Source organism: Cydia fagiglandana, chromosome 8, assembly GCF_963556715.1.
Source record: "Cydia fagiglandana chromosome 8, ilCydFagi1.1, whole genome shotgun sequence".
NCBI classification, from domain to species: domain Eukaryota; kingdom Metazoa; phylum Arthropoda; class Insecta; order Lepidoptera; family Tortricidae; genus Cydia; species Cydia fagiglandana.
In genome coordinates, this window is record NC_085939.1 from 9,011,876 (window position 1) to 9,037,694 (window position 25,819).

General features: G+C 39.6%; 1 protein-coding gene across 1 annotated transcript; it reads right to left on the bottom strand.

The window, feature by feature from the left end:
• Nucleotides 1–126: 126 nt before the first annotated feature.
• Nucleotides 127–25,819, bottom strand: LOC134666588 (gem-associated protein 5-like). The gene is made up of 19 exons (XM_063523793.1): nucleotides 25,506–25,819; nucleotides 25,254–25,413; nucleotides 24,648–24,864; nucleotides 23,644–24,328; nucleotides 23,297–23,479; nucleotides 22,632–22,853; nucleotides 21,672–21,858; nucleotides 20,759–20,915; nucleotides 16,970–17,126; nucleotides 16,171–16,310; nucleotides 15,518–15,642; nucleotides 12,691–12,865; nucleotides 11,583–11,921; nucleotides 10,504–10,651; nucleotides 10,115–10,194; nucleotides 9,118–9,250; nucleotides 8,415–8,501; nucleotides 7,750–7,880; nucleotides 127–1,644 (listed from the first exon to the last, which is right to left on the bottom strand). Exons 1-19 carry the CDS (start codon nucleotides 25,703–25,705, stop codon nucleotides 1,442–1,444), a joined length of 3,729 nt encoding a protein of 1,242 aa, XP_063379863.1. The 5' UTR covers nucleotides 25,706–25,819; the 3' UTR covers nucleotides 127–1,441.

Sequence of the window (25,819 nt, forward strand, 5' to 3'; positions counted from 1 at the left end):
TTTGTACTTTTACGTAGAAACTAAACAGGGGCAGTGTCACTGATTGCTTATTGCCCGTGCACTACAAAGGTTGCCAATAAAATTCAAATGTGAGAACAGACATTACTTTATTCTCAAACTTAAACATTAAACAATGCCTTAACAGTTTAACATGAATTTCATACCATATGCTCATAACTCATAAATACAACAATACGCATATGTTTTCAACAAAGGCAGATAAAATAGAAAATTGATACCTGCTCAATATTTTCTACATGTTCAGGGAAATTGTACCTTATCCTTTGTTATTAAGAACAAAACTATTAACAATCGATAGAGGTACCTTTTGCCTCAGAATAACAGTTTATGGGGCACATGTTTATATACAATCCCACAAGAAAGAGTAGACATTAATATTGATAACGGCGCTGGGGGCCGATTTTTGAAACTCGACCTCTCGATTTCGTTTATTTCTTTAAATGATATCTCCACTACTAGGCGTTTAAATTCTATTAATATCGCTCGTATTTCAAAAATTAGCATTTTGCCGTTTTCCACCGATTATCGAGTGTCGAAATCGAGCGATCGAAATTCAAAAATCGGCCCCCTAGGCTTCAACATCAGCAGTCAATACCGTAATCTAAATATTTTCAAATTGATTCAAATATCAGAAATTATTTTGTTAAATAAAAAATGAAATTAACAACTTACAAGAATTTTATTGTTGTGACAAGATACTGCCACTGTGGTTCGCTTTTAGTCCCATTTTATTGTTGTGACAAGATAACTGGAGTATCCACTGTGGTTCGCTTGTAGTCCCATTTTATTGTTGTGACAAGATAACTGGAGTATCCACTGTGGTTCGCTTTTAGTCCCATTTTATCTACTCTTTCCTGTTTATTTTCGATGCTGAAGTGAAACTACAGCCTGGCAAAAAAGAGTAGAAATTAAAAAGTGGCAACACTGTAGCCAGCCCTTTCAAATCAATTTATATAAGAGAACGGGATGACACTACAGTGTTTCCACTTATTAATTTCTACTCTTTTTTGCCAGGCTGTAGGCTAGGTAGGTATTCGTTGACAGGCTGATTATTAATAATGTCATTGTATTTGTACCACGACACATGCAATATCCATTAGTAAAACTGCAGAATCTTCCTTAATATTAAGCAGTTTTTATAGCCGACTATGGTGCGGTGTAATGTAAATATTAAAAAAAGAACAAACACTTAAGCGCCCTTTAGATATCACAGTGATATCTAAAGGGCGCTTAAGTCACTTTATCACTTTAGATGTAGCTTGCTAGAATTCAATTCCAATTTTAAAAATCATATTGACATGGGTCAGCGAGCTGCAAAATTGCATGCACACATGAATGAAATTAATTGCCGTGCACTTTTGCAGCTGGGTGTACATGCAGTTGGCGTTCTAGACGCCATGGGTGTATTTTAACAGCCTAACTATTCATCATGATCCCCCCCGTTGCGCTCATCTCCGTTAGGTTGGCTTCCGTTAGGTTGGCCTCCGTTAGATTGGCCTCCGTTAGGTTGGCCTCCGTTTGGTTGGCCTCCGTTCCGCTGCATCTCTCGTAAGAATAACTCGGCCCTGGAAGGCAGTAGCCTGTCGAGTTCCGTCGCTACGTCCTCGGTGTTCAGCGTCCTGCCTTTTAAATGAGAAACAATTTTATAGAGGAAACTACATTACAAATCATTCACAAATATAAGCTCAATTTCAACGTCATGTAGCAAAGGACGTGTTGCGTTTTATTTTGACAAATCGACGGCGAAGTACCACGAACTCCTAGAGTCAGACCAAGAATAGTCTGCAGCGGATTTGATAGCCCATTTTATTAAATGTATGAAAATGTGTATTACTAAAAAACCGGGCAAGTGCGAGTCGGACTCGCGCACGAAGGGTTCCGTACCATAAAGCAAAAAAAAAACGGAAAAAAATGCAAAAAGAACGGAAGAAAACGGGCACCCATCCAAGTACTGACCACGCCCGACGTTGCTTAACTTTCGTCAAAAATCACGTTTGCTGTATGGGAGCCCCACTTAAATCTTTATTTTATTCTGTTTTTAGTATTTGTTGTTATAGCGGCAACAGAAATACATCATCTGTGAAAATTTGAACTGTCTAGCTATCACGGTTCGTGAGATACAGCCTGGTGACAGACAGACGGACGGACGGACGGACGGACGGACAGCGAAGTCTTAGTAATAGGGTCCCGTTTTACCCTTTGGGTACGGAACCCTAAAAATGTTCGTTAGGAGTTCATGGTACTTGGCCGTCGGAATGACGCTTTCTATCTCTATAAAACACCCAACAATTAACCAAAAACATCAACTGCCCGCATTGCGCGGCTACAGCCCAATATCAACCGTCGTTCTTTCTGACAAGGTTCACAATGACGCGTCGCACACGATAGGCGCGTCGTTCACATGGTCAAAAATGCAACAATGATTCTTAATAACGTCTTCACATTTTTATCAGTTGTCACAATACTATTAGATTAGGCATGTAGAAAATGTGTAGCAGCCACAGAAAGTACGTATGTGTATGTATTTAGTATCGGAATTACTGTAACAACAAAATTTTAATTCTTCATTTTTTCAATACTGTTTAGTATGGGACCCATCTTCGTTTGATACCTTTATCGCCATCTAGTGAGCGCAGGCGTATTCACCCAGCGCCCTATCGAACTAAGCATGGTCCGGGTTGCTAGATTAAAAATAATTTCGGTGCCTTCCTACATTTTTGTTTATTTTTTTAATCGAAAGGGGTTTGTAAATTAAAATTGTCTTCAAATATTGTTTTTCTTTCTATTTAATATTAGTCCAAATAAAGTAAAGAAGAAAGGTAATGTTTTCTTTTCAAAATCATCTAGGATCGCACGAATCCAGTTCGGGCTGTGGCAACTCTGCCATTTGACTTGTCATTATTCTTCCTGTCAAAATGAAGATCGTGGACCGTTTTCTTTTGCGGTGTTTCGCCGTATGAAAGCCGTTTAATGGCTATAATACATCCCATCGGGAGACATCTCCTTTTTAAGTGAGTATTTTGGTGATTTTTGCGACGGGTTTTGTGCATAAGATTCCATTTAATAGCGTGGTGAATTTTATTTCACAGTCCCGGATTTTTATCCTATATGGAAGTCCTGTGAGACGATGTTGTGTTGGTGGAGGCCTCATCGAGTCGACATGCTGGTCAATCCCGGCCACGTATGCCGCTTCTCCTCGATGGGTAAGTTAATTACTTGTTTTTGAATTCGTAATCCTTACGCCCATGCGGGGGTCCGCTCTTTAAATCATGAACCGATTTTTCTCCTTTATTTAGGTTCCAGCTTGTCAAAAGTCTGTGAACCCTGTCTTACTACCTGTAACTCGTTACAGGGCCTACCACTTAGTCTACAGTTTGGCTGTAAGGCAGCCCCCAGCCAGCTTGGTGTACCGGCGGTCGGGGCCTGTTCGCTATTACTACAACTACCATGGATGCAGAGGCACTGCGACATGAGTCTCCATTAGTGTGTCGGCAGTGGTACCTTCCTTCTAATGTCACTACTTAACAGGTCAGAGACAACCAATTTATTATATTCTCCAAGGCGCCCAACTTACTTTAAATAATTTTCCTTTTTTTTTATACCACGTACCCAGAGTGCCCAACCATAAGAAATGTAGCCGCCAAACCCACATTTGCTCTCATATTTTTAATTAAGTCAGTAGTAAGCTAGCCGAGGCTATTTAATATATTATAATGTCATAAGTTAACATTTGACACTTCTAAACTTAGATATTTGTCGTTTAGTCAAATAAATGTATTATAAGTAATGTACTAGTTTCCTTTATTCCATTTTAATTAGCCCCCTAAAATAAAAATGGTAACAGTGTCACCCATCGCGGGGCTTTTCTTTTGGCGAGCACCCTTTAGTCACATATAAGTTAGCTAAAGGAACTTATGGTTGGACATCCTGTTTGCTTTATTTTACCTACTTTTGTTTACTGCAAATATTCAAAATAATTACTATTTAATTGTGGTTAGGACAGCCACATGTTGTCAATTGTCTACTTATATACTTATGTTGTACTGTAAAGGAGTTGTAGTCTAATTACTTATTCATTTGCTGGTATTTAAACTCCAGATGTTATTAATTTAAAGCAATTTTAGACAATTGTCATAAACTAGACAATTTATTTTATAAATGTATTTCCTTAGTATCTCTTAATGTTAAAAGTTTTTACTTCATAAAAGACGTTGTAGTTTACCGGATAGCAGACACACTATGTTTTGACTATTGTATTTTTTTTGTGATTTATATCATGTTTTACCGGAGAGTCACTCACAAAAGGTTAAACCCTTACCGGGTAGTGAGGTACTTAAGTGCTTAAACTTTAATTTATTTTTTACTTTCAATTTTTTTTTGGTGACTTGTTTTCAAACAAAAGTTTATGATTTGCTGGAGGGTTAGTAGTAGTGTTAAAAATGTAATACCTAATTTCCATTGTTTTTTTTTATATACTTGATGTGAAGGATTAGTTACTGGTAATTGTACTACTATGGTAATCTTGTTTGAAAGGATGGACCGTATTATAAATTTATTACATAATGTAAAGGGAGCAAATTTGGAGGTTATAGTGAAGTACAGTCAGCAGGAGTTTACATTTATTAAATTTATTACGGGATGTTTGGAGTTGAAGTTTAAAATAAATAAAATTAATATTAAATAGTTTCTTGACGTGGTTGGGTACAGTCAGTCACAATTATTGTTGTTGACTTACGTTTTTTTTTAAATAACTTACCGATATTCAAATAGCGGTTTACCTTTAAGGTCGAATCTTATTGTAGTAGTTTTCACAATTGTTTCGTACGGGAGTTATGTTTATTACCTACTTTTCCTTATCTATTGTCTCGACTTAAATCGAGTTTTTTCCTTATTGTTGTTATTTTAGGTGAAGTAAATATTTACTTATTAGTTAACTATCGGTGATTGCGCGTTTTTTTTTGTTGATGTTCGGTAGGAGTTTTTTTTTATGGTTGCGTGCAGGAGTTTTGTTTACGTATTACTTTCTTTCGATCGTGTCTGAGCAAACGTAACTCAGTCACGTGGTTTGTTTGTTGTTGGTGGGCGAAGAGGACGATTTAAAGACTCTTCGCGTGTTTTACCGGGGTGCTGGCGTTTTAAACCAGTATTCCAATCGGCACTGGCTGGTCGGGTTTTGGCGGATTTTAAACCGTCAAGCTCTTAATAGCAGTGCCGTCTTCTTTTGTTAGCGCTTTGCGGTATGACTTAAACCATATGCGTGAACGTTAATGTTGATGTTAGGGGGTTGTTATGCGGTACATGCCTTAAAGCGTCGTCCGCAAACATCGGATTTTTGTGTGTCAGACTGACAGACTTGCATTGCTTGAAATGGAGCCTGTACAGTCGACTTCCTTGTGTGTCTCGTGTTGTTTCGAACGTTACCGTCTGCCTGTCGTTCAGACACAGCTGGTCAACGTATCGTTGTGTTGTGTTTTTGTCTCGTTTCCGCGTCCAGACCTGTGTCGACTTAAGGCACGGCCTGATAAATGCGCGTTACTTGAATGGTGTAAAGTAGCAGTCACCGATATTAGTTAGTTAAATTTCATTGGCTATAAGCCGTCTATCCACAGTGAGCGTTGGCAGTGCAGGGCGAAATCCCTGATTTCGCACTGCAGGGCCAGTGTTCCTGTGAGGAGTGTCGACTGGTAGCTCAGTGGCTCTTTAGCCGAGCTATCGGACACTGCCCTTAACTCATATGGGTAATTGACTGTACTCAGTCATTACCACAGATTATTGATTAATCTGTTACCTTACGCACATTCCGCCATATAATTTGGGCGTGCAGCCCGCGACCCAGGTCGCTCGCTGCGCCGCCAAGATATACAGCGATGCAGTGCGTAGGTAGGGAGCTTTGCAGCTTCGCTTATTAGCGTTTAGTTTCGTTTAGGTTAATATACGTTTAGGGTATCGTAGTGTAGATTACAGTACAGTAATATTATAGTTTGTAATGGGTAACTTGTGCACAGCTCGGCTGTGCTTATTTTTTTATTATAGTTTAATGCGTGGGTTCGAATTGGGTGGTCGTTGCTTTCCTTTATGCCTTTGGCGTCGATTTTTTTTTTGGGACTTCGTCTAGAAAATAAGAGGGTGGTTTTGCGAGCTGGGGGCCAGCTCAAAATTTTGCCGTTGTCAAAATTTTCTTCGGGTAGGGGAGCACTGTAACAACAAAATTTTAATTCTTCATTTTTTCAATACTGTTTAGTATGGGACCCATCTTCGTTTGATACCTTTATCGCCATCTAGTGAGCGCAGGCGTATTCACCCAGCGCCCTATCGAACTAAGCATGGTCCGGGTTGCTAGATTAAAAATAATTTCGGTGCCTTCCTACATTTTTGTTTATTTTTTTAATCGAAAGGGGTTTGTAAATTAAAATTGTCTTCAAATATTGTTTTTCTTTCTATTTAATATTAGTCCAAATAAAGTAAAGAAGAAAGGTAATGTTTTCTTTTCAAAATCATCTAGGATCGCACGAATCCAGTTCGGGCTGTGGCAACTCTGCCATTTGACTTGTCATTATTCTTCCTGTCAAAATGAAGATCGTGGACCGTTTTCTTTTGCGGTGTTTCGCCGTATGAAAGCCGTTTAATGGCTATAATACATCCCATCGGGAGACATCTCCTTTTTAAGTGAGTATTTTGGTGATTTTTGCGACGGGTTTTGTGCATAAGATTCCATTTAATAGCGTGGTGAATTTTATTTCACAGTCCCGGATTTTTATCCTATATGGAAGTCCTGTGAGACGATGTTGTGTTGGTGGAGGCCTCATCGAGTCGACATGCTGGTCAATCCCGGCCACGTATGCCGCTTCTCCTCGATGGGTAAGTTAATTACTTGTTTTTGAATTCGTAATCCTTACGCCCATGCGGGGGTCCGCTCTTTAAATCATGAACCGATTTTTCTCCTTTATTTAGGTTCCAGCTTGTCAAAAGTCTGTGAACCCTGTCTTACTACCTGTAACTCGTTACAGGGCCTACCACTTAGTCTACAGTTTGGCTGTAAGGCAGCCCCCAGCCAGCTTGGTGTACCGGCGGTCGGGGCCTGTTCGCTATTACTACAACTACCATGGATGCAGAGGCACTGCGACATGAGTCTCCATTAGTGTGTCGGCAGTGGTACCTTCCTTCTAATGTCACTACTTAACAGGTCAGAGACAACCAATTTATTATATTCTCCAAGGCGCCCAACTTACTTTAAATAATTTTCCTTTTTTTTTATACCACGTACCCAGAGTGCCCAACCATAAGAAATGTAGCCGCCAAACCCACATTTGCTCTCATATTTTTAATTAAGTCAGTAGTAAGCTAGCCGAGGCTATTTAATATATTATAATGTCATAAGTTAACATTTGACACTTCTAAACTTAGATATTTGTCGTTTAGTCAAATAAATGTATTATAAGTAATGTACTAGTTTCCTTTATTCCATTTTAATTAGCCCCCTAAAATAATAATGGTAACATTACAAAGACACTTTTTGACACCTGTGTTTCTACAGGTGTCAAAAAGTGTTTTAACGGGTAGCCACCCCCAGTAAAAATGACCGGTTTTTGAACCGCAAAGAGTCACAAATGGTGATTTTAGTGATCCAAGAACTCTTGGATGTACATTTTTTGGGTGTCTTGAATAGCAGCAATTTTTTGATTTAATTGATTTAATTAATATGATACAAGAATTATGAGTGATGTGTACCTATGAGGTTGTCTGCGAGTATGGTCTGTCCGGCGGCGCGCGCGAGCTCCGCGGCGAGGCGCAGGCTGTCCGCGTCGGAACATTTGCTGAGGCACGTCGCCGCCTCCAGCAGATTCCCTGAAGCGAGGTGGCTGCAAAAAACACGTTATATAGAAAAGAGGCTTTCGATTTATCGCGTTTTTCTGTTTTCGTTGTATGAAATGTTCCCAGATATCTCGAAGATAGGCTGATTTGGCCTTTGTTTGTTTTAAAGGTTTCGCGTCAGTATAAGTATCAGATGACGGGATCCTGATGAAATCAAGAGAACTTTTTATCAGTCATAAAACTTTCGTATCTAACCAATCACCTAACTTTCAAAATTGTATACACGGTGGTTCAAATATAACTGCATTCCCGTTGCCAGGGAGGTTTTGGGAGTATACTGAGCAACCCCGAAATCGCGAAAAAAAATTACCCTCCCATGGAAAATGGACCAGCCAAAATGTATGAAACAGTCAAAATTTTTTTATTGCGATTTCGGGGTTGGTTCCATAGTAAAAGTTACTCAGTATATAATCCCAAAACCTCCCTGGCAACGGGAATGCAGTTATTTTTAGCCATCCTGTATAAAGTAAATGAGTCCATATAATAAAGCAAGCATATTATTATAAGTTTAGTGTTCTCACCAAACAGCAGCCATGTCGAACACGCCGGAGTGGAGGCAATTCTTGGCCCACGACTGTAGGACTTCGTCTCCAATCGTGTCCATATACCTAAAAATAACATGTATTGCATAAGAAAATTATTATACAAATAGATAATGAATCAGATGGTAGCAAAAGAATTTTCACTTCGTTCAGGATTCAATGTACGCCCTCATGCATGTATCGTCGTCATGCTATTATGCATGTACCGGTATAATTTTATCTACGGGATGATTACAATAAAATAATATAATAAGTTTTTCTATCTCGTTAAAGTTAGACCAAGACGATTTTGATAGCCCAGAACAGTCTGGGCTATTAAAATCGCTGCCAACTTAGCTTGGTCTAACGCTCAAGATAAATATAAAATATAACACTTTAAACTCTCGCGTTTTGTACACATATTTAATTACATAAACGGGTCTACCGCGATATAATTTCATTGTTTTTACCTTTAATTCAGACGTTTCAGCTGAGTTGCACCAGCTGTGGTCACGGAAAGACTGACGTCCCAACAAATGTCAACGGAGAAATATAAAATAATCCCATTTTTTTTCTCTCTTGCCGTCGAGCAGTAGCAAAGGAGAGACGAACATTTTATCTTATCCCGCTTCATTGACGTAATTAATTTAGATTAGGAAATATGTGACAATCAAATGGTCCTACATATTGGCAAGTTGGGTACCTGATCCGGCACAGCAAGTAGGCCTCCTTGTACAGTTTGTTCTCGACGAGCGTCTTGACGGCGCCGATCACGTCCTGGAGGCTCAGCAGCGTCAGCACCTTGCGGTACACGGGCCCGCCGTAGTTCCTGTTCACTAAAAAAACGTTTGGTTAGTAAACAGGTAAAGGAAAGAGAGGCAGGGGCAGACCAAGACGTAGCTATGTAGACAAAATAAAAGAAAAACCTGGTGTCGTGTCATATCAAGAGGTCAAGGATATGGCTTATTAGAGGGAGAAATGGAACTCCGCCGATAAGAGGATACCTCTTAAATTGAAGAAGAGGTCAGTTATCACATTCGTGCGGAACTGTACCCCACTGCGGAGTGGGGTATATACTCTATGTCGCTCACAGAGCGGTCTGTGAGCGAGATAGAGTATATAGCGGAGACGACACCAGAGCGGCGTGCGGATCTGCATCCAATTTTCTTTCCTTCTTTAACGTGGCGACCGCCTAAAACGATCAATAACGACTTCTATACTTATTATAGAAACTAATAGTAGATTTAAACTGCTTTTCGCTGCTTTCTGCTTTTTAGGGTTCCGTACCCAAAGGGTAAAACGGGACCCTATTACTAAGACGCTGCTGTCCGTCCGTCCGCCTGTCACCAGGCTGTATCTCACGAACCGTGATAGCTAGACAGTTGAAATTTTCACAGATGATGTATTTCTGTTGCCGCTATAACAACAAATACTAAAAATAGAATAAAATAAAGATTTAAGTGGAGCTCCCATACAACAAACGTGATTTTTGACCGAAGTTAAGCAACGTCGGGCGGGGTCAGTACTTGGATGGGTGACCGTTTTTTTTGCCTTTTTTGCATTATGGTACGGAACCCTTCGTGCGCGAGTCTGACTCGCACTTGCCCGGTTTTATTATAATAATCCATACGTGTAGGTATGTGCAATACATACGTAGTTTGGGTGCAATAGAGTACCTAGAGCTAGAGTATCACACTTACCGACTAATTTATCTTCCTCGCCGTTAGCGACCAGTCGATCAATTTGAGCCAAATATGATTTAGACGCGTCTTTCCAGTACCTGCAATCAAACAAGTTATTATGAGTGCTTTCTACCTCCACCGAAATAATAATGACCTAATTATGATTTTACTTTTAAGTATTTTATTTTTTTGGAAAACTTACAGCCAGAGTAATCAGCTGGTTACTCTAGCTGTGCTATCTGAACAGAGGTGCCATCATTTGGCGCAGCCGGTAGAATATCGTCACTGCATTGAAAAAACTCGTATCATATTCTATCATTCAATAGAAAACTTATAGAGGCAGCGTCAAAGTGGTCGCGAGTGTGTGTGTGTGTGTGTGTGTGTGTTGTAGTACGGTATGGTCTCACTTGGAGGAGACGCCGGGCGCGAGGCTCAGCAGATAGGGGCAGAGCTGGTCGCGCTCGGCGGCGAGCCGCAGCGCCGCGTCGATGTGCCCGCGCAGCACGCACAGCACCAGCCACGACTCCGTGTTGCCCGAGCGCAGGTGGTGCTCCACTATAATCATTATGTTTTATCAGTTCGCGTTTCATCCATAGCTTGACCACACCTCGGACACTGGCGATCAAATGTATGAAACAACGTTCCTACGCACACATCCTAAGCTCGTGTAGGTGAACGCGTACCATGCTTGTGTGAGTGAGATAAGACGTGCTAGGGTTGCCGCCATTTTGTTGTCAAGTTCGATGACCTCAATGACTCAACTCATTGCGCGAATTAGGAAGAAATAAGAATCATATAATCTGAGCTCGATTTATACAAGTTTCCTATTTTGAATCAGTATAAACAAAGTAACTAAATTTTTGTAAGGAAATTCAGGTCACCAAAATATTACGTAAGTTAAAAACATGATTTTTTGTTCATATACATATTGTGTTGTTTTCAGTGTGATCTGATAGGTTTTGTAAATATTTGAATATTTTACGTGGCCTCCGCTCTGCGCACCGCGTCGACGCTTCCTTGCCAGCCGGTAACTGTGAGGTAACCGAGAGCGGGTGGGCGGCACTTTCAACGGGAGGCAGGGAGCATCCATACTGTACGCTAGTACGCTTTATTATACTGTGGCTTGACTGACATCAGTCTCAAAAGGTTGTAGAGCTTTTAAATTGTTATTCAAATTCAAAATATTCTACTTGCAGATATAGGTTGTAAAATACAGTATAATAGTATAATATAAAATACAGTACAATAAGTGGTGTCGCTATATTTGACCAATAGGCATGCAAAAAACATATTTACATATGTAGAAACGATTTAAATTTTAAATATATTGTATGTTTAAGATTAAAATCACTCCATGATATAGGTTGTCTTATGTAGGGCGTCCCAGTAAAAAAGCCTTATTTTTTGGCAGCGGCTAAAATCCTCTTTAGGTCGCTGAAAGAACACATTATATTATATTGTATCACTAAAAGAACATAATACTTACTCTCCATGTCAAACACTTCATTAACCTCCTTCGAATTACCAAACATCTTGATATAATCCAGATCATATTCTTCAGTCTCCTCTACTGCCGTCTCCAAATTCTTTTTCACCATATACTTAAGCAGCATCCTCTTCGCTCCCTTCGCCTTTGTCTTTTGCATCTGTTTGGTGATCGTTGGCAATAAGAATTTCTTAGAAATTTTTACTTTCGATTCTAAGGTGGCTGCTAAACCGTTGTTTTCAGATTCTGCGATTTCTGTGTCTTCGGTGGCTTCGGTTTTGATTTCTTTTTTGTCCTTCTTTTTTTTCTTATCTTTCTTAGGCGCTTCTTCCTTCGTTTCTGTTATGAGATATGAATATATTAGACTTGTTAATTTAAAAGTATTAAATTTAGAGGGCGCTGTGCTTTAGATTGAATACGCGGCTTAAATGCCTTTTGGTATGCTTTCATTTTGTGAATGGGACAGTAACCTAGTAAATCCAAACTTACGTTTCGAAGTTATAATAGCAGTAAGTCGACACTTTAAAACGCGCACAGCTATAGTCTGGCAAACGAATATGTCAGTAGAAATTGATAGGGCGGCAAAGTAAAATTAAATTGCCATCTTCTACTCACAAAATATTAGGGAAATTACTAAGATGACAGATGAATTTTATAACAAAATCTAGTTAAATAGATAGAAAATTAGTATTTTATCATAATAAATTGGACACTAAAAATAATATATGGATATGATAAAAAAGACAAGTCTGACCATTTTTTTTTTACTTTAAAAAATAATAAAAGTATGGCACGTGGTGCGGCAGGGAGGGCTGCGCGACCCACGCCGCGCCCAGCGCCGTGCCGCCGTGCCCGCCGAATATCGAAACGCAGGTGTATAGATATAGTGTCGAGTATAGAGGACACGACGACATACCTCGGTAGGCTTCGGCGGGGTGTAGGCGGGTGTCCCACAGCCGCAGGCAGCAGTCGGCGCCGCCCGACAGCACGTGGTGCGGCAGGGAGGGCTGCGCGACCCACGCCGCGCCCAGCGCCGTGCCGCCGTGGCCGCCGAATATCGACACGCAGGTGTATAGATATAGTGTCGAGTATAGACGACACGACATACCTCGGTAGGCCTCGGCGGGGTGTAGGCGGGTGTCCCACAGCCGCAGGCAGCAGTCGGCGCCGCCCGACAGCACGTGGTGCGGCAGGGAGGGCTGCGCGACCCACGCCGCGCCCAGCGCCGTGCCACCGTGCCCGCCGAATATCGACACACAGGTGCCCGCCTCCACGTCCCATACCTGACCGGAAACATGTTTTTCTCAAAAATGGACGGCAAAGTCGACGTTGCCGTCTAAAAAATAAGTCGCGAAGCGCGTAGTTTATGGTCAGTCAAAAATTAAAAAGTTAAAAACATTGCAGTCTCGATTTTGGGACTGCAATGTTGCATACAAATTCCATTATTTGTCGAGTTCCAAATTTTTTAAAAGTTGAAATGGCCATATCAAATGAAGGCACAGGCCCATTAAACAGCCAAACAGATGATTAGTACCGCGACTATTTAGGTGTCTCAAATAGGTTGGCGTATTTTCGGCAGAAAAATACACTTCTATTTTTTTATTAAAAAAATAAAAAGGCGGCAAGGGCTTTTTTCTGTAAAAATATATACGTAAGAACGTTGCTTTTGTAAAATATTTCTATGATATTTATATTTCTTGCACCATTTTTGAGAAAAGCACTATATATGACTCGGCTGGAAGGCTACTTGCTGGCTTCGGATTCAATTAAACGGACTCCCAAGGTCGTCCGTTTAAAACGAATCCTCAGCCTGCAAGTAGCTACTTCCGAGCCTCGACAATAATGTACTATTTCACGCCACTATTCGGAAATGTAGTAATAGATGGTCTAAAACCAAGCTGGAAAGTAGGCAATAGCTGTAGCACCTGAACCACCACTACTACAATGTTTCATTGTTATCATCATCTGTCATTGGTGACAGTTCGCTACAGCAATGAGTATCATATAAAACATAAAAAAACAATAAAAGGTCTTTTTTTGCGCAACTTTTTCCTTCAAAAATAAAATTAGGTTATTTATATAGATGGTCAAGCAAATCTTGTCAGTAGAAAAAGGCGCGAAATTCAAATTTTCTATGGGACGATATCCTTTCGCGCCTACATTTTTCAAATTTGCCGCCTTTTTCTACTGACAAGATCTGCTTGACGCAGTATAGAACCAATTTTTGTTTAAAAAAAAAAAAGAAATGACAAAACCATTCACTTCATTTTTTTTTAACAATTATCCATTCAGTTCACGCTTAAGGCGTTTTTGACTTTTGTAGCTGTTTATGGTTTTTTTAGCAAAAAGCTTCTATACTTGGTCAAGCAGATCTTGTCAGTAGAAAAAGGCGGCAAATTTGAAAAATGTAGGCGCGAAGGGATAGCGTCTCATAGAAAATTTGAATTTCGCGCCTTTTTCTACTGACAAGATTTGCTTGACCATCTATAATTTTAGAGTCGGTTTGAAGCAAATAACAGAAAAACGCCTCTTAAAAGTGGTAAAAAAAGTAAAAAAGGCGGGATCTGAAAATACTTACTGAATTGGATAGTGTAAATTGTGTTTGACTAAAAAATATAAGAAACGCGTGTCTACGCTCGCTATAAAAATGAGTTCTTCTAGTGAAGAAAATGATATTCTTACGCTGACGCCTACCGAAATTCAAGAGACAGTACAGGCAGTGGCTAGTAATTTGCTACCAGAGAAATCGCGGGCTAGTACTTATAGTTATGTAAATGTTTTCTTATTTCCTCGCAGTAGTCGTGAAAAGCACTATGTAATGCCTCGGCCGGAAACGCTAAAGATGGACTGGTATTATTCGAGGGCCTCCACTAACGTGTCGGCCCTCGAACTCACTCGTCCATCTTTTAGCGGTTTTCCGTCCTCTCCTACAATGTATTATAACCTCAAGTCCCGCGGCCGAGATATCGCATAGGTACGCGTCGCGTAATTATACAACATGTAGGTACTAATCTACAACTCTTGGAATTAGAGATTTTTGATATTGTCTATGGCTGGGACATTAACCCCTCTAGGGTTAATGCTTATGTAATTTGGAAAGAAATATCAACTCGAACTCATTTACAAAAGCTGAATTTTGAAAAATATGTACGTATTACCTGCTTAAAAGGCAATATTTTCCAAATAAGAATGTTGATTATGTTCTAACTACGTAGGAGTTAAAATAGATTTTAATTTTTTTAAGAGATCTTGAATTTGCAAAGTTTCATGTTGATATTCAAGTTTTATGTCCTGAAGTAAATATGGAATTATTATGGTTAAGCCGTAAATATACGAGAATACCGAATAATACGGACCGAAACTAATTAGGAGCTCCATAAAGCGTAGACGTAGCCGTTACCTTAATACCATTACAATCATAATTACAGCCCTATTACATAAATATAAGGTCCATGGATGGTCATTAGAGTGTTTCTGTTAGTACAGTCGCCATCAGATATATCGGAGCGGCCAAGGTGTTCACAATATCTGAACACGCACTCTAACGCCTTGACAATAGAGGCGTGTTCAGATGATTGTGAGCACCTTGGCCGCTCAGATATATCTGATGGCGACTGTACATATGTCGGTAACATATACCTACTACGTGATATGTACTCATAAAGGATGGCTAAAAAATAACTGCATCCCCGTCGCCAGGGAGATTTTGAGATTATACTGAGCAACTTTGACTATGAGACCAACCCCGAAATCGTGAAAAAAATTGGGTTGTTTCATACATTTTGGCTGGTCCATTTTTAAAGGGAGGGTAAACTTTGTTTTTCGCGATGGTCCCATAGTAAAAGTTGCTCAGTACAATCCCAAAACCTCCCTGGCAGCTATTTTGCTGCTGGAAGTTATTTTTTAGCCACCGTGTATAGTGAGAGCCGCCTTACCCTCACGGTGCCGTCATGCGAAGTGGACAACAGTTTCATTTCATGATGCGGGCTCCAAGCCACTTGCAGGACCGTGTTCGTGTGTCCGGTGAGCCTCTTGAATTCAACCAATTTCGGGTGGGTTTCTGACGGAAAATATATCGCTTGTAAGTTGCACACGAATGTAACAGGTAAAGAAATATTACTCATTTAATTAATATTATATAGAGGGAGGATTCGGTAGATTTTACTAAAATTATTGCATTTTTAAGCGTTTTTAACTACCATTTCATAAGAATTATTTACATTTTTTAGGGAAATCACTTCAACATTTTTACTTATTAAATAGGTCGTTTTAATTTATCTAAGTTTTAATTGAATGGGTTAATCGTAACACTGTGTAGTTCATAACATAAAACTGTTTAAAATAGTCTTATTGTTTCTTATGCACTGTTCATATCTTATAAGTTATAGACTTTAGACATTTGCGAATGTAAAAGATCAGTCAGATGTTAAGAACCACAATCACAATATTTTTGTATGTTGCTCCGTTCAGATTGGCAAAAAAAGCACTAAAACTAACATTACTTTATTACTTAGCCTGTGATTGCCATCTTTCCCGCCTCGAAAATAATGTAGAATGAAGCCCACAAACCAATAAGTGACTTAGGTACCTTCTTTATCGACATACTCCAATATAACGACCGAATTCGCCTTGTCCTGTGAGCACACTGCGATTAAATTCTTGTGACGAGACTCCTCGTTGGAGAAGGACGTCTGCTGCGAATGCCATTCGATTGTGTGTATCATTTTACTAAAACAAAATACGTCATTTTATTAAAACAAAATATGTCATTTTATTCAATTATAATTCGTAGCTTTATAAAATCACGACCAGATATCAGTTCACTATACTTATATAGACCGGGATATGAACCGTGATTACCTTTTGTACCAAGCTCCCGATATTTCGACGCAGTTACATGCATCTTTTTTACGGGTAACTGATGATAGCGGATTTCACGGGTAACTGGTGTCAAAGTCCCCCACACCTAGCATTACCAGATACAAATTTAAAATTTCCTGACAAAATTCCTGAATATTTTTCTTCTTTCTGAATATTTTTCCTGACATTCATATTTTTGACGAAAGATTTGTTAATTAATATTTACAAAGTTATTGATAAGTTGAGTGGGTCTCGTTTATTATTTTTTTACAATGTTTTTGGATTAATTTAAGTAAATAAAAAGGTACTTTATAAAAAAGTCTTTCAATTCAAAAAAATCCTGACATTTTCGTGTTCCGTCCCCAAAAGACCAAAATTCCTGACATGTCAGGAAAATTCCTGTCATCTGGTAACCCTACCCACACCCGGTCCCGATCCATGTAAGTCCGGTCGATATAAGTCTAGTGAAACTAACCGTGAATCATTCAAAACAGATATCAATTTTCAGAAAATTAAATAGTGGGTACCTGCCGACGAAAGTCGCCGCCAGCAGGCTGGCTCCTTCCTCTTGGAGCACGGCCACGCCGCCCGCGTCGCTGCCGACACACATGAGGCCGTCGCGCACGCGCACGGCGCTCACGCCCCACGCCGCGCCCTCCACACACACCGGCACCGGCGTCCCGGCTGCAACAACCATTAGCACTCGGTTATGGATCGGATTGCTGGATGAAATACTCTGGAAAGCCAATTTTGTCAGCAGAAACAGGCGCTTGTAATTCTTGTATGGGAGATCAGACCTTCGCGCCTACATTTTTCAAATTTGCCACCGTTTACTACTAAGAAAGGTTGACCTTGTTTTAAGAAAGTCATGTTGAAAAGGGACTCTAACGCCAGTAGCGCCGCGCCGCAATCTTGACCATGGATAAAGCGCTATCAAAAATAAGTGTCACCTTATTTCCTAGACATGAATAATAAAAAACCGGGCAAGTGTGAGTCGGACTCGCGCACGAAGGGTTCCGTACCATAATGCAAAAAAAAACGGAAAAAAATGCAAAAAAAAAAGGTCACCCATCCAAGTACTGACCACGCCCGACGTTGCTTAACTTTGGTCAAAAATCACGTTTGTTGTATGGCACAGTGTTCGATTTCCCTCAAAAAATTTCCCTATGCTGTTAATTGCATAAATCAATCAAGGAATGCATTTGAAATGCAAGACTAGAACACCCAGAAGTCTATTTCAAATACTTTTTTTTATAAAAAATAAATTATATTTCATGAGCTTGACATCGAAAAATTACTAAATAAATTCTACAAAAGTATCTGATGAAGAAGTCGCTTTTTAATCAATGTAGTTTGATAAAGAAGCCTTTGGCGCATATTTTCTAGTTCTTAGTTTTGGAATTTACCCTCTGCTTACCGAGTTATTCATATAAATACAGATTTTTTATTTCATTTTTTTTCTCCTGAAAAACTCAAAAGTGCGACTTGTAACTAGCACTGAAAGATGGCTTTTAACTAGGTCTACCACTGGTAAAAAAATCACGTTCCACTATCGCGGCGTTTGGGAGTTACGTATAAAGGTCAAATTATACTTTTTAGGGTTGTTACTTAAAGGTCAAACAAATATGAAAGGTCGGAGTAATTAAAAAATCTGATTAAATTAAATTAAGGAACAACATAACAAACTTTATTTATATTTATTTATTTAACCTTTATTGCACAATACAAGAAATTACAAATGGCAGACTTGCCAAAAGGCATTCTCTACCAGTCAACCATTGGGCCACGCAGAAACTTTTAAGTGCAGTGCACTTTGTTAAACAATAAAGTCATTAAATTCAGAAAAGAAAGAAAGAAATTCAGAAGTCAAGTTATAGTTTCTTTTCGCAAGTTGGTCTCAGATTTTATGTATTTTGTGGCTCATACAAATCATTTTCAATTTCGAGAACTAACGTGCAGTCGTCAACATGGGATGGATTTTCATCACCGTCTATTAACGAAGATCCATCATTAGCTAGATCTTCATCATCGACTTCAGCCTCTTGTAAGTTTTCTTCATGAATCGGCTTCAGAAGTTCACGAACTGCTTCTGGTAGACTAATCCTACTGGACGATTTTTGGCGTTGTCAGTGTGCCATAGACACGAACGGATCTGATGATTCTAATGCACGGTGAAAGAGATCTATCATAGTTTTTCTCCTGTTCATTTTCCGGCAATGGTGTTCCCTATCTGACCGCCAAAATTTATTGCGCGATTCGAGAGATTCTGAGAGCATACCAACAGGAAGAGAACATGAATCTATGATCTCTTCGCCGTGTACTAGAATTTTGTGTACCGTTACAGTCATCGGATGCCATTCATATGACGACTTCTTCATATACCTTTCCGCGAGCGTACGGCAAAAAGTACCGAACTTTTTTGCATCGATAGGATACTCGCAAGATATGGCGACAAGTATAATATGTAATCCGTCGATTAACCACGCATCAAGACCTAATATCTCAGTAAATATGGCACGATATTTATCGGATAGTGCAAAGTATAGTATAAATGAAAGAGGTTTGCACACAATTAAATGTATTCAAACTTAGCCATTTTGATAATGATAGATAAAATTGTTTTTTACGATTAGTCGATTTTTAATTAATCACTAGCACTGGTGCACTTTTGCCCCCGTCAATCCAGTGTTCCTGGATTTTTATTTATGTACCTGGAGTATGTCTAAACAATATACAGTTCTGTAATAGAGGAAAATTTTGAATTAATTCTGACTAAAAATTAAAGGTCAAGTTGAGGGTCAACCCTAACACTGTATTTTTAAATTCGATAACTCCCAAACGCCGCGATAGTGGAACGTGATTTTTTTACCAGTGGTTGACCTAGTTAAGAGCAATCTGTCAGTGCTAGTCACAAGTCGCACTTTTGAGTTATTTAGGAGAAAAAAATGAAATAAAAAAATCTCTATTTATATGAATTACTCGGTAACCAGAGGGTAAATTCCAAAACTAAGAACTTGAAAATATGCGCCAAAGGCTTCTTTATCGAACTACATTGATTGAAAAGCGACTTCTTCATCAGATACTTTTGTAGAATTTATTTAGTAATTTTTCGATGTCAAGGTCATGAAATATAATTTATTTTTTATTTAAAAAAGTATTTGAAATGGACTTCTGGGTGTTCTAGTCTTGCATTTCAAATGCATTCCGTGATTGATTTATGCAATTAACAGCATAGGGAAATTTTTTGAGGGAAATCGAACACCGTGTATGGGAGCCCCATTTAAATCTTTATTTTATTCTGTTTTTAGTATTTGTTGTTATAGCGGCAAGAGAAATACATCATCTGTGAAAATTTCAACTGTCTAGCTATCACGGTTCATGAGATACAGCCTGGTGACAGACAGACGGACGGACGGACGGACGGACAGCGAAGTCTTAGTAATAGGGTCCCGTTTTATCCTTTGGGTACGGAACCCTAATGACATTAATTGCGGAATTAGCGGCAACAATGTGTGTTATGGACGATTTAATCATTTGATATTTACCCGTCGTTTTTCGGTGAAAGAAACCGGAGTAATTTTAGGCCTAAGGAATCTAGAGTTAAGAGGTCTGATGGGCCCTTGAGACGTGGCAAAAAAACGGGACAACGAGAGGAACTAGAAGAAGATATGCATATTTTAGACCCTTCACCCTTATCGATATTTTAATTATTTTTCTCAAAAATGGACGGCAAAGTCGAATTTGCCGTCTAATAAATAGGTCGCGAAGCGCGTAGTTTATGGTCAGTCAAAAATTAAAAAGTTAAAAACATTGCAGTCTCGATTTTCGGACTGCAATGTTGCATACAAATTCCATTATTTGTCGAGTTCCAAACTTTTTAAAAGTTGAAAGGACCATATCAAATGAAGGCACGCCCATTAAACAGCCCAACAGATGATTAGTACGGCGACTATATAGCTGTCTCAAATAGGTTGGCGTATTTTCGGCAGAAAAATACACTTCTATTTTTTCTATTAAAAAAATAAAAAGGCGGCAAGGGCTTTTTTCTGTGAAAATATATACGTAAGAACGGTGGTTTTGTAAAATATTTCTATGATATTTATATTTCTTGCACCATTTTTGAGAAAAGCACTATATATGACTCGGCTGGAAGGCTACTTGCTGGCTTCGGATTCAATTAAACGGACTCCCAAGGTCGTCCGTTTAAAACGAATCCTCAGCCTGCAAGTAGCTACTTCCGAGCCTCTACAATAATGTATTATTATTCCTCGATTACGAGTATCATTCTAAATATCGGCTTCGCCAGCAGTCCTTACGTTCGTCTGGTCGCTCGTGGCAGTAGGCCCGCAGCTCCTGGCGCGCGGCCGCGTACAGGCGCGCGGCGCCCCAGCCCAGCGCGTACACGCCGCCCGCCGGCCCCGAGCCCAGCGCAAGCGCCGCCCGCTCCGCCGCGCCCGCCTCGATCAGCCCCACCTGCGGCCCGCCAAACATTACCCGAGGGCCGCGATACCAGGACCGGGAGGAGGAGAACGCGCTCCTACCGTGCACGTTCCACGCTCCGCCATGCATTTGTTTTAAACTTTTGAACGCCAAACGGCGCATCCATTTGACGTGCCACTGACGCCGCGGGGGTAAAATTTAGTTTTGTGAATAAATAATGCCAACCTAAAAGAGGTGTTTTTTTCAGTAGATTTTCATCAAAAAACGATCGACGTCAAATGCAGTCTTTGGCGTCTTTGTCACGATTTTGCGTTGACGTCAATTGCCGTCTGTGGCGTTCAAAAGGTTAACCAATGTATGGCAGTTGATGTCGATGTGGAGCGAGCCCACTCGAAGCGTGCGTTTAACAGTTATTTACAGAGTAAGCTCGCAGCTGACGATTGCGGGCGCCATGTTTCATGAAATCATGAGTTTCCCGCGTTATTAGTCTATTTTTTTTTTCACATTTGATTTTCAAACATGTATCGCAAAGTAATAAAATGCATTATGTGAGAATAGGAACTTTAAATCTTTATAATGTCTACATGATTATTTAAAATTAAAAATGATAGACGAATGCAGAGGCCGTGAGTTTAAGTCCCACGTCCCACCCGAGGCAGTGATTTTTCTACTTTAAAATTTATTCTAAGCTTAGTTAATCATTCGCAGACGTTACAATTAATATAGACGAATAATTTTCCAATCCCTTTAAGATACCCCACTCGGCATAGTAGGTACGTCGATTTTTACCCTAGATTCAGCCGTTCCAAACGCCAGCAAGTTCTCCCTAGTAGGATGCCAGGCCACGGTGAGCACTTTCCCCTGCACGTGCTGCCAGTAGGTGACGACGCGGCCGGCCGACAGCTTGCCCTCCGCCTCCTCGGCCTCCTCGGCCGTCCACACTCGGACGGCACCGTCGCCTACGCTCACCGCTACCCTAAGAATAGTATACAAATTTAGTCTACACTATAGTTTGTTTATTAGCATTAGAAAGAACTTGCAAGAAGGTAAGCGATCTTGACATGTCTTTTAATTGAAAAACGCTTTTTAAAAATCAAAAACTATTACTTATGAAAGCAGAAGAATATAAATAATCGTATTAGATTCATGATTGTTACATATTTGCCGTAACTTATTTTTAAAATGTGTTTTTCAATTAAAACACACATCAAGATTGTTTACCTTATTTCTAATGCTAAAAAAAACGAACTATAGTCAATGTTGGGGCTCATTTAGATGGTGCGAGAAGTCGCATGCGAGTTTCATTACATTGCGGTTTTTGATCGGTCAGTTGAAGTGGACGTAACCAACAGACCGCAATGTAACTAAAATAGCATGCGAGTTCGCGCGTCATCTAAATCAACCCTTGTTATGCTTTTAACTTTTGACGGCGGTCACCCAGGCAAGTCCATTATTACGTTTCGTAATTATAAATAGCAATAAAGTGGTAGTTTTTATACACCAATAACTAAAATGTGCAAATAACTATAGCACCATTTAGGTATTTACTAATAAGCGGTTCTGTAACACGTTCTAGGTGATATGCTAAGATTCGACGCTAGAGGATTAGAGTGTACAAGCTTGGATACATTACATCCATGTAACCCGTATACTGTGTTTGGTGTCTCAACCCCCCCACTCCGACGCTTCACCTATTACAACGGCAATAATGGCAAAGTGCGGTTTCGGTAATTTGTTTAGTTAACTCACTTGTTGACATCATACGGACAATACTGCACGTTGTAGACGAAGCCCCCGCACGTGTTGTACACGGTGGTGGAGCGGTCGCACAGGCTGTAGCGGACGAGCGAGCGGTCCTGCGACACGCTCCAAGCGACGGGCGCGGCGCTCGCCCGCCAAGCGTTGGTGGCCACGCAGTGCAACCCGCGCTTATGCAGAGTGTGAACCAGCTTCGTTACGAGCTTGTTCTTGCTGTTTCAAAAAAGTACACAATATTACTATCATAATGTGTGTAACCAGTGGAAGTTTATGTTTCATAATGTTAAATAATCGTGAAAGTTTAAATCAGTACAGTGGAAGTTTGTAAAGGGAATCAATAATTTCTCAATAAAATGACTATAAGGAGTTAATCATTTAACTTTTCATTAGAAATAAAGAATGTTTATGCAAATTTGGTTAATTAGTCATACCTTTAGGGGGTGAAAAGAGGGTGGAAGTTTGTATGGAGAATCAATAAAAAATTTGATCAAAATCAGCTACCCAAATTGCTTATTCCACAGACGAAACTGCGGGCAAAAGCTAGTTTAATTACAAAATCTGAATCTAGATCTCACATGATCTCACTTAAGAAACAGTGTTATGATATAAAAAATAAGTTTTTAACTATTGAGCCAGCATCACAAAAATAGCCTTACCAATCAGGTTTTAGTGGATTACACTCCAACAACTGGTTCTTCCCATCAGCTATGAGCAGCAGCTCAGGCTGGCACCAAGCCAGCGTGGCCCAAGAATTCCTGAAGCGGCCTTGTTGTTGCTTCCCGGCGGTCAAGGCGCAGCTGGCCACAAGCTTGCCCGTCTTTGACCAGATGCGAACACCACTGGAAAAAACGTTAAAGATAACTATAAAAATGTGCAGAGTATATAAAAATAATAAGTATATGAGCAGTACAACAAGTAGAGAATGTTTGAGAAGATTCACAAAAACCATGAAAATTGTAATTTGTTTTGATTTGTGGATCTACAGATCGTAAAAAATCTTTACCCATGTTTCCCAATTGTTGCTAACAAATGCTTATGCATGTGCACACTAGACACAGAAGTAGATTCCTCTTGCTCCTCCCTACTACAACTAGTTTCTTCTTGACTAGACTCACTTATAACCTTACTACCACTAGGTAACTCTTTTGGACCACTTTCACTGTTTATATCACTTTTCTCGAGTGCCTCTACTAAGGACTCTATTGAGGGCTCTGGTTCATTCTTTTTCTTTAGTATAGCATCTTTAAGCTTCAAGCATTCAGCCAAATAATCATTCTGTTCCTTGGGTTCCTTGATTTTTACAAGTATATCCTCAGGTTCATATTTTTTGTGCCCAAATTCATCTGCTTCATGGTCTTTATAGATATCAAACATGTCATCTTCGGGAACGACTACAAAATCTTCAAAACTGTCTTGGGGAAGATCCTTTTTGATTCCAGAAGTATTCTTTTCTTCTATGTCTTGTTGCTGCCTGATTCTTTCCATTCTATCAGAGGCACTAGACTTTTGAGGCTCTTTCTGAGCCGCTCCCTTCTTCGATTTGGACTTGTTAGGTTTTTCAGTAACAATGCCAGTTCTTTGGGATTCGTCTACCGATTTCTCAACTTGGATTTCATATTGGGGACACCAGCTCACATTCATGATTTCGTCATCTTGGCTGCGAACTTTGTAGATAAGGCTGCCAGCACCTATGTTTAAAATAATTAAATTAAATATAATTTCTGTTAAAAAAAATTTTGTTTTGGCAAAATTGACCTAAACTCATATAACATTTTTTCCTTCTTTTGACCTCGGAAATGCGTGGTTAAAATTATTCAGTTTCCTCATGTTACACCGTGTAGAAAGGGTACTTTAAAAAAAAATCAGTCTTCTGTCTTGTTTATATTAATAGCTTCAGAGAAGAGAACTACTGATATTGAAAGTATGAAGGAATATGGTACTCAATACTGTTGAAAAGTTCACACAGTTCTTATTAAAAACAGTAGTCTTAATTATAAACAATCTTACGATTCAAATCCACCACAAACAGAACTCCCTGCTTGGTACCAATGGCCACATTGAGCGTGATGTGACGGGAGCAGGCCATGCATGTTGGCTTGAATGTCTTTAACATGTTGTTGAATGTTTTTACCACATTCGCATTTAGGTCCCATTTCACAATGTTGCCGAAACTGCCCACTGTTACCGCATACACCTCATTGCTGTATGCAACACCAACTATTTCCTGTGAAAACAGCATGGCATATAAGAAAAAGCTATAGGGTGCATGCATAAGCTATGGGGCTCCAAAGTGGGGTAATTTTGAAAATGGCAAATATCTATAGAACCTGAAGCGCTTCATACTTTCGCTACTGCAACACTACCACATTATCTTGTGTACTGTTACTACAGTAGAAAGTGCTTTTAGTTTAGTAGATTTTGGCCATTTTCTAAATTACCCCCTTACAAAGATAACCCAATACACTTTAATATAACTTTTTCTGCTACAGCTTTTATTCTGTAAGATATATTTATTTTTATTAATTGAGGGTAGATTTCAAGCAACCCATATAAACTGTTACAAAACCCTTAACTAAGTAATTACTACAAAAAATTTACAAAGTCAATAGATACCTCTTTCTCATTAGTGTGGATGTCATGACTAAGATTGGATTTGAATTTTATTCCTCCATTTGCATCCTCTAAACTCCATTGTTTTACAGAGCCACTAGCACTTCCCGTCAGCACCAGCTTCTTCTCAGGCCACTCGGGCGATATGTCTACACTTACAATCCTGAATAAAATAAAAAAATCTATATCAAATCAGTCTCACTAGATAGTAGCAATGTTTCTGCTGGAACACTGTAATTAAACTAAAGTTCTTACTTGTCAGGATGTGCTCTGTTCAAGACATGTGCAGTATATTGCTCGGCGCCTTCAACTACGCCATTCCCATCAGCTGGCACAGGCTTCAAGACACAAAGACTTTTGCTTGGACCGCCGTAAGCTAGCCAACCGTCGTTGCTCACCGCTAAACCTGACACTTGGAACCAGTTAGGCGACGGAAATAATACTGTTTCATCCATTTTTCGAAGTTAAGAGTAATTTCACTAACTTTCGTTAAGTTACAAAGGCACATAGAAAAATTTACGCGCGCTACTGTAATCCGGTGTGGTACACGCTTTTTTGTTTTCATTAAA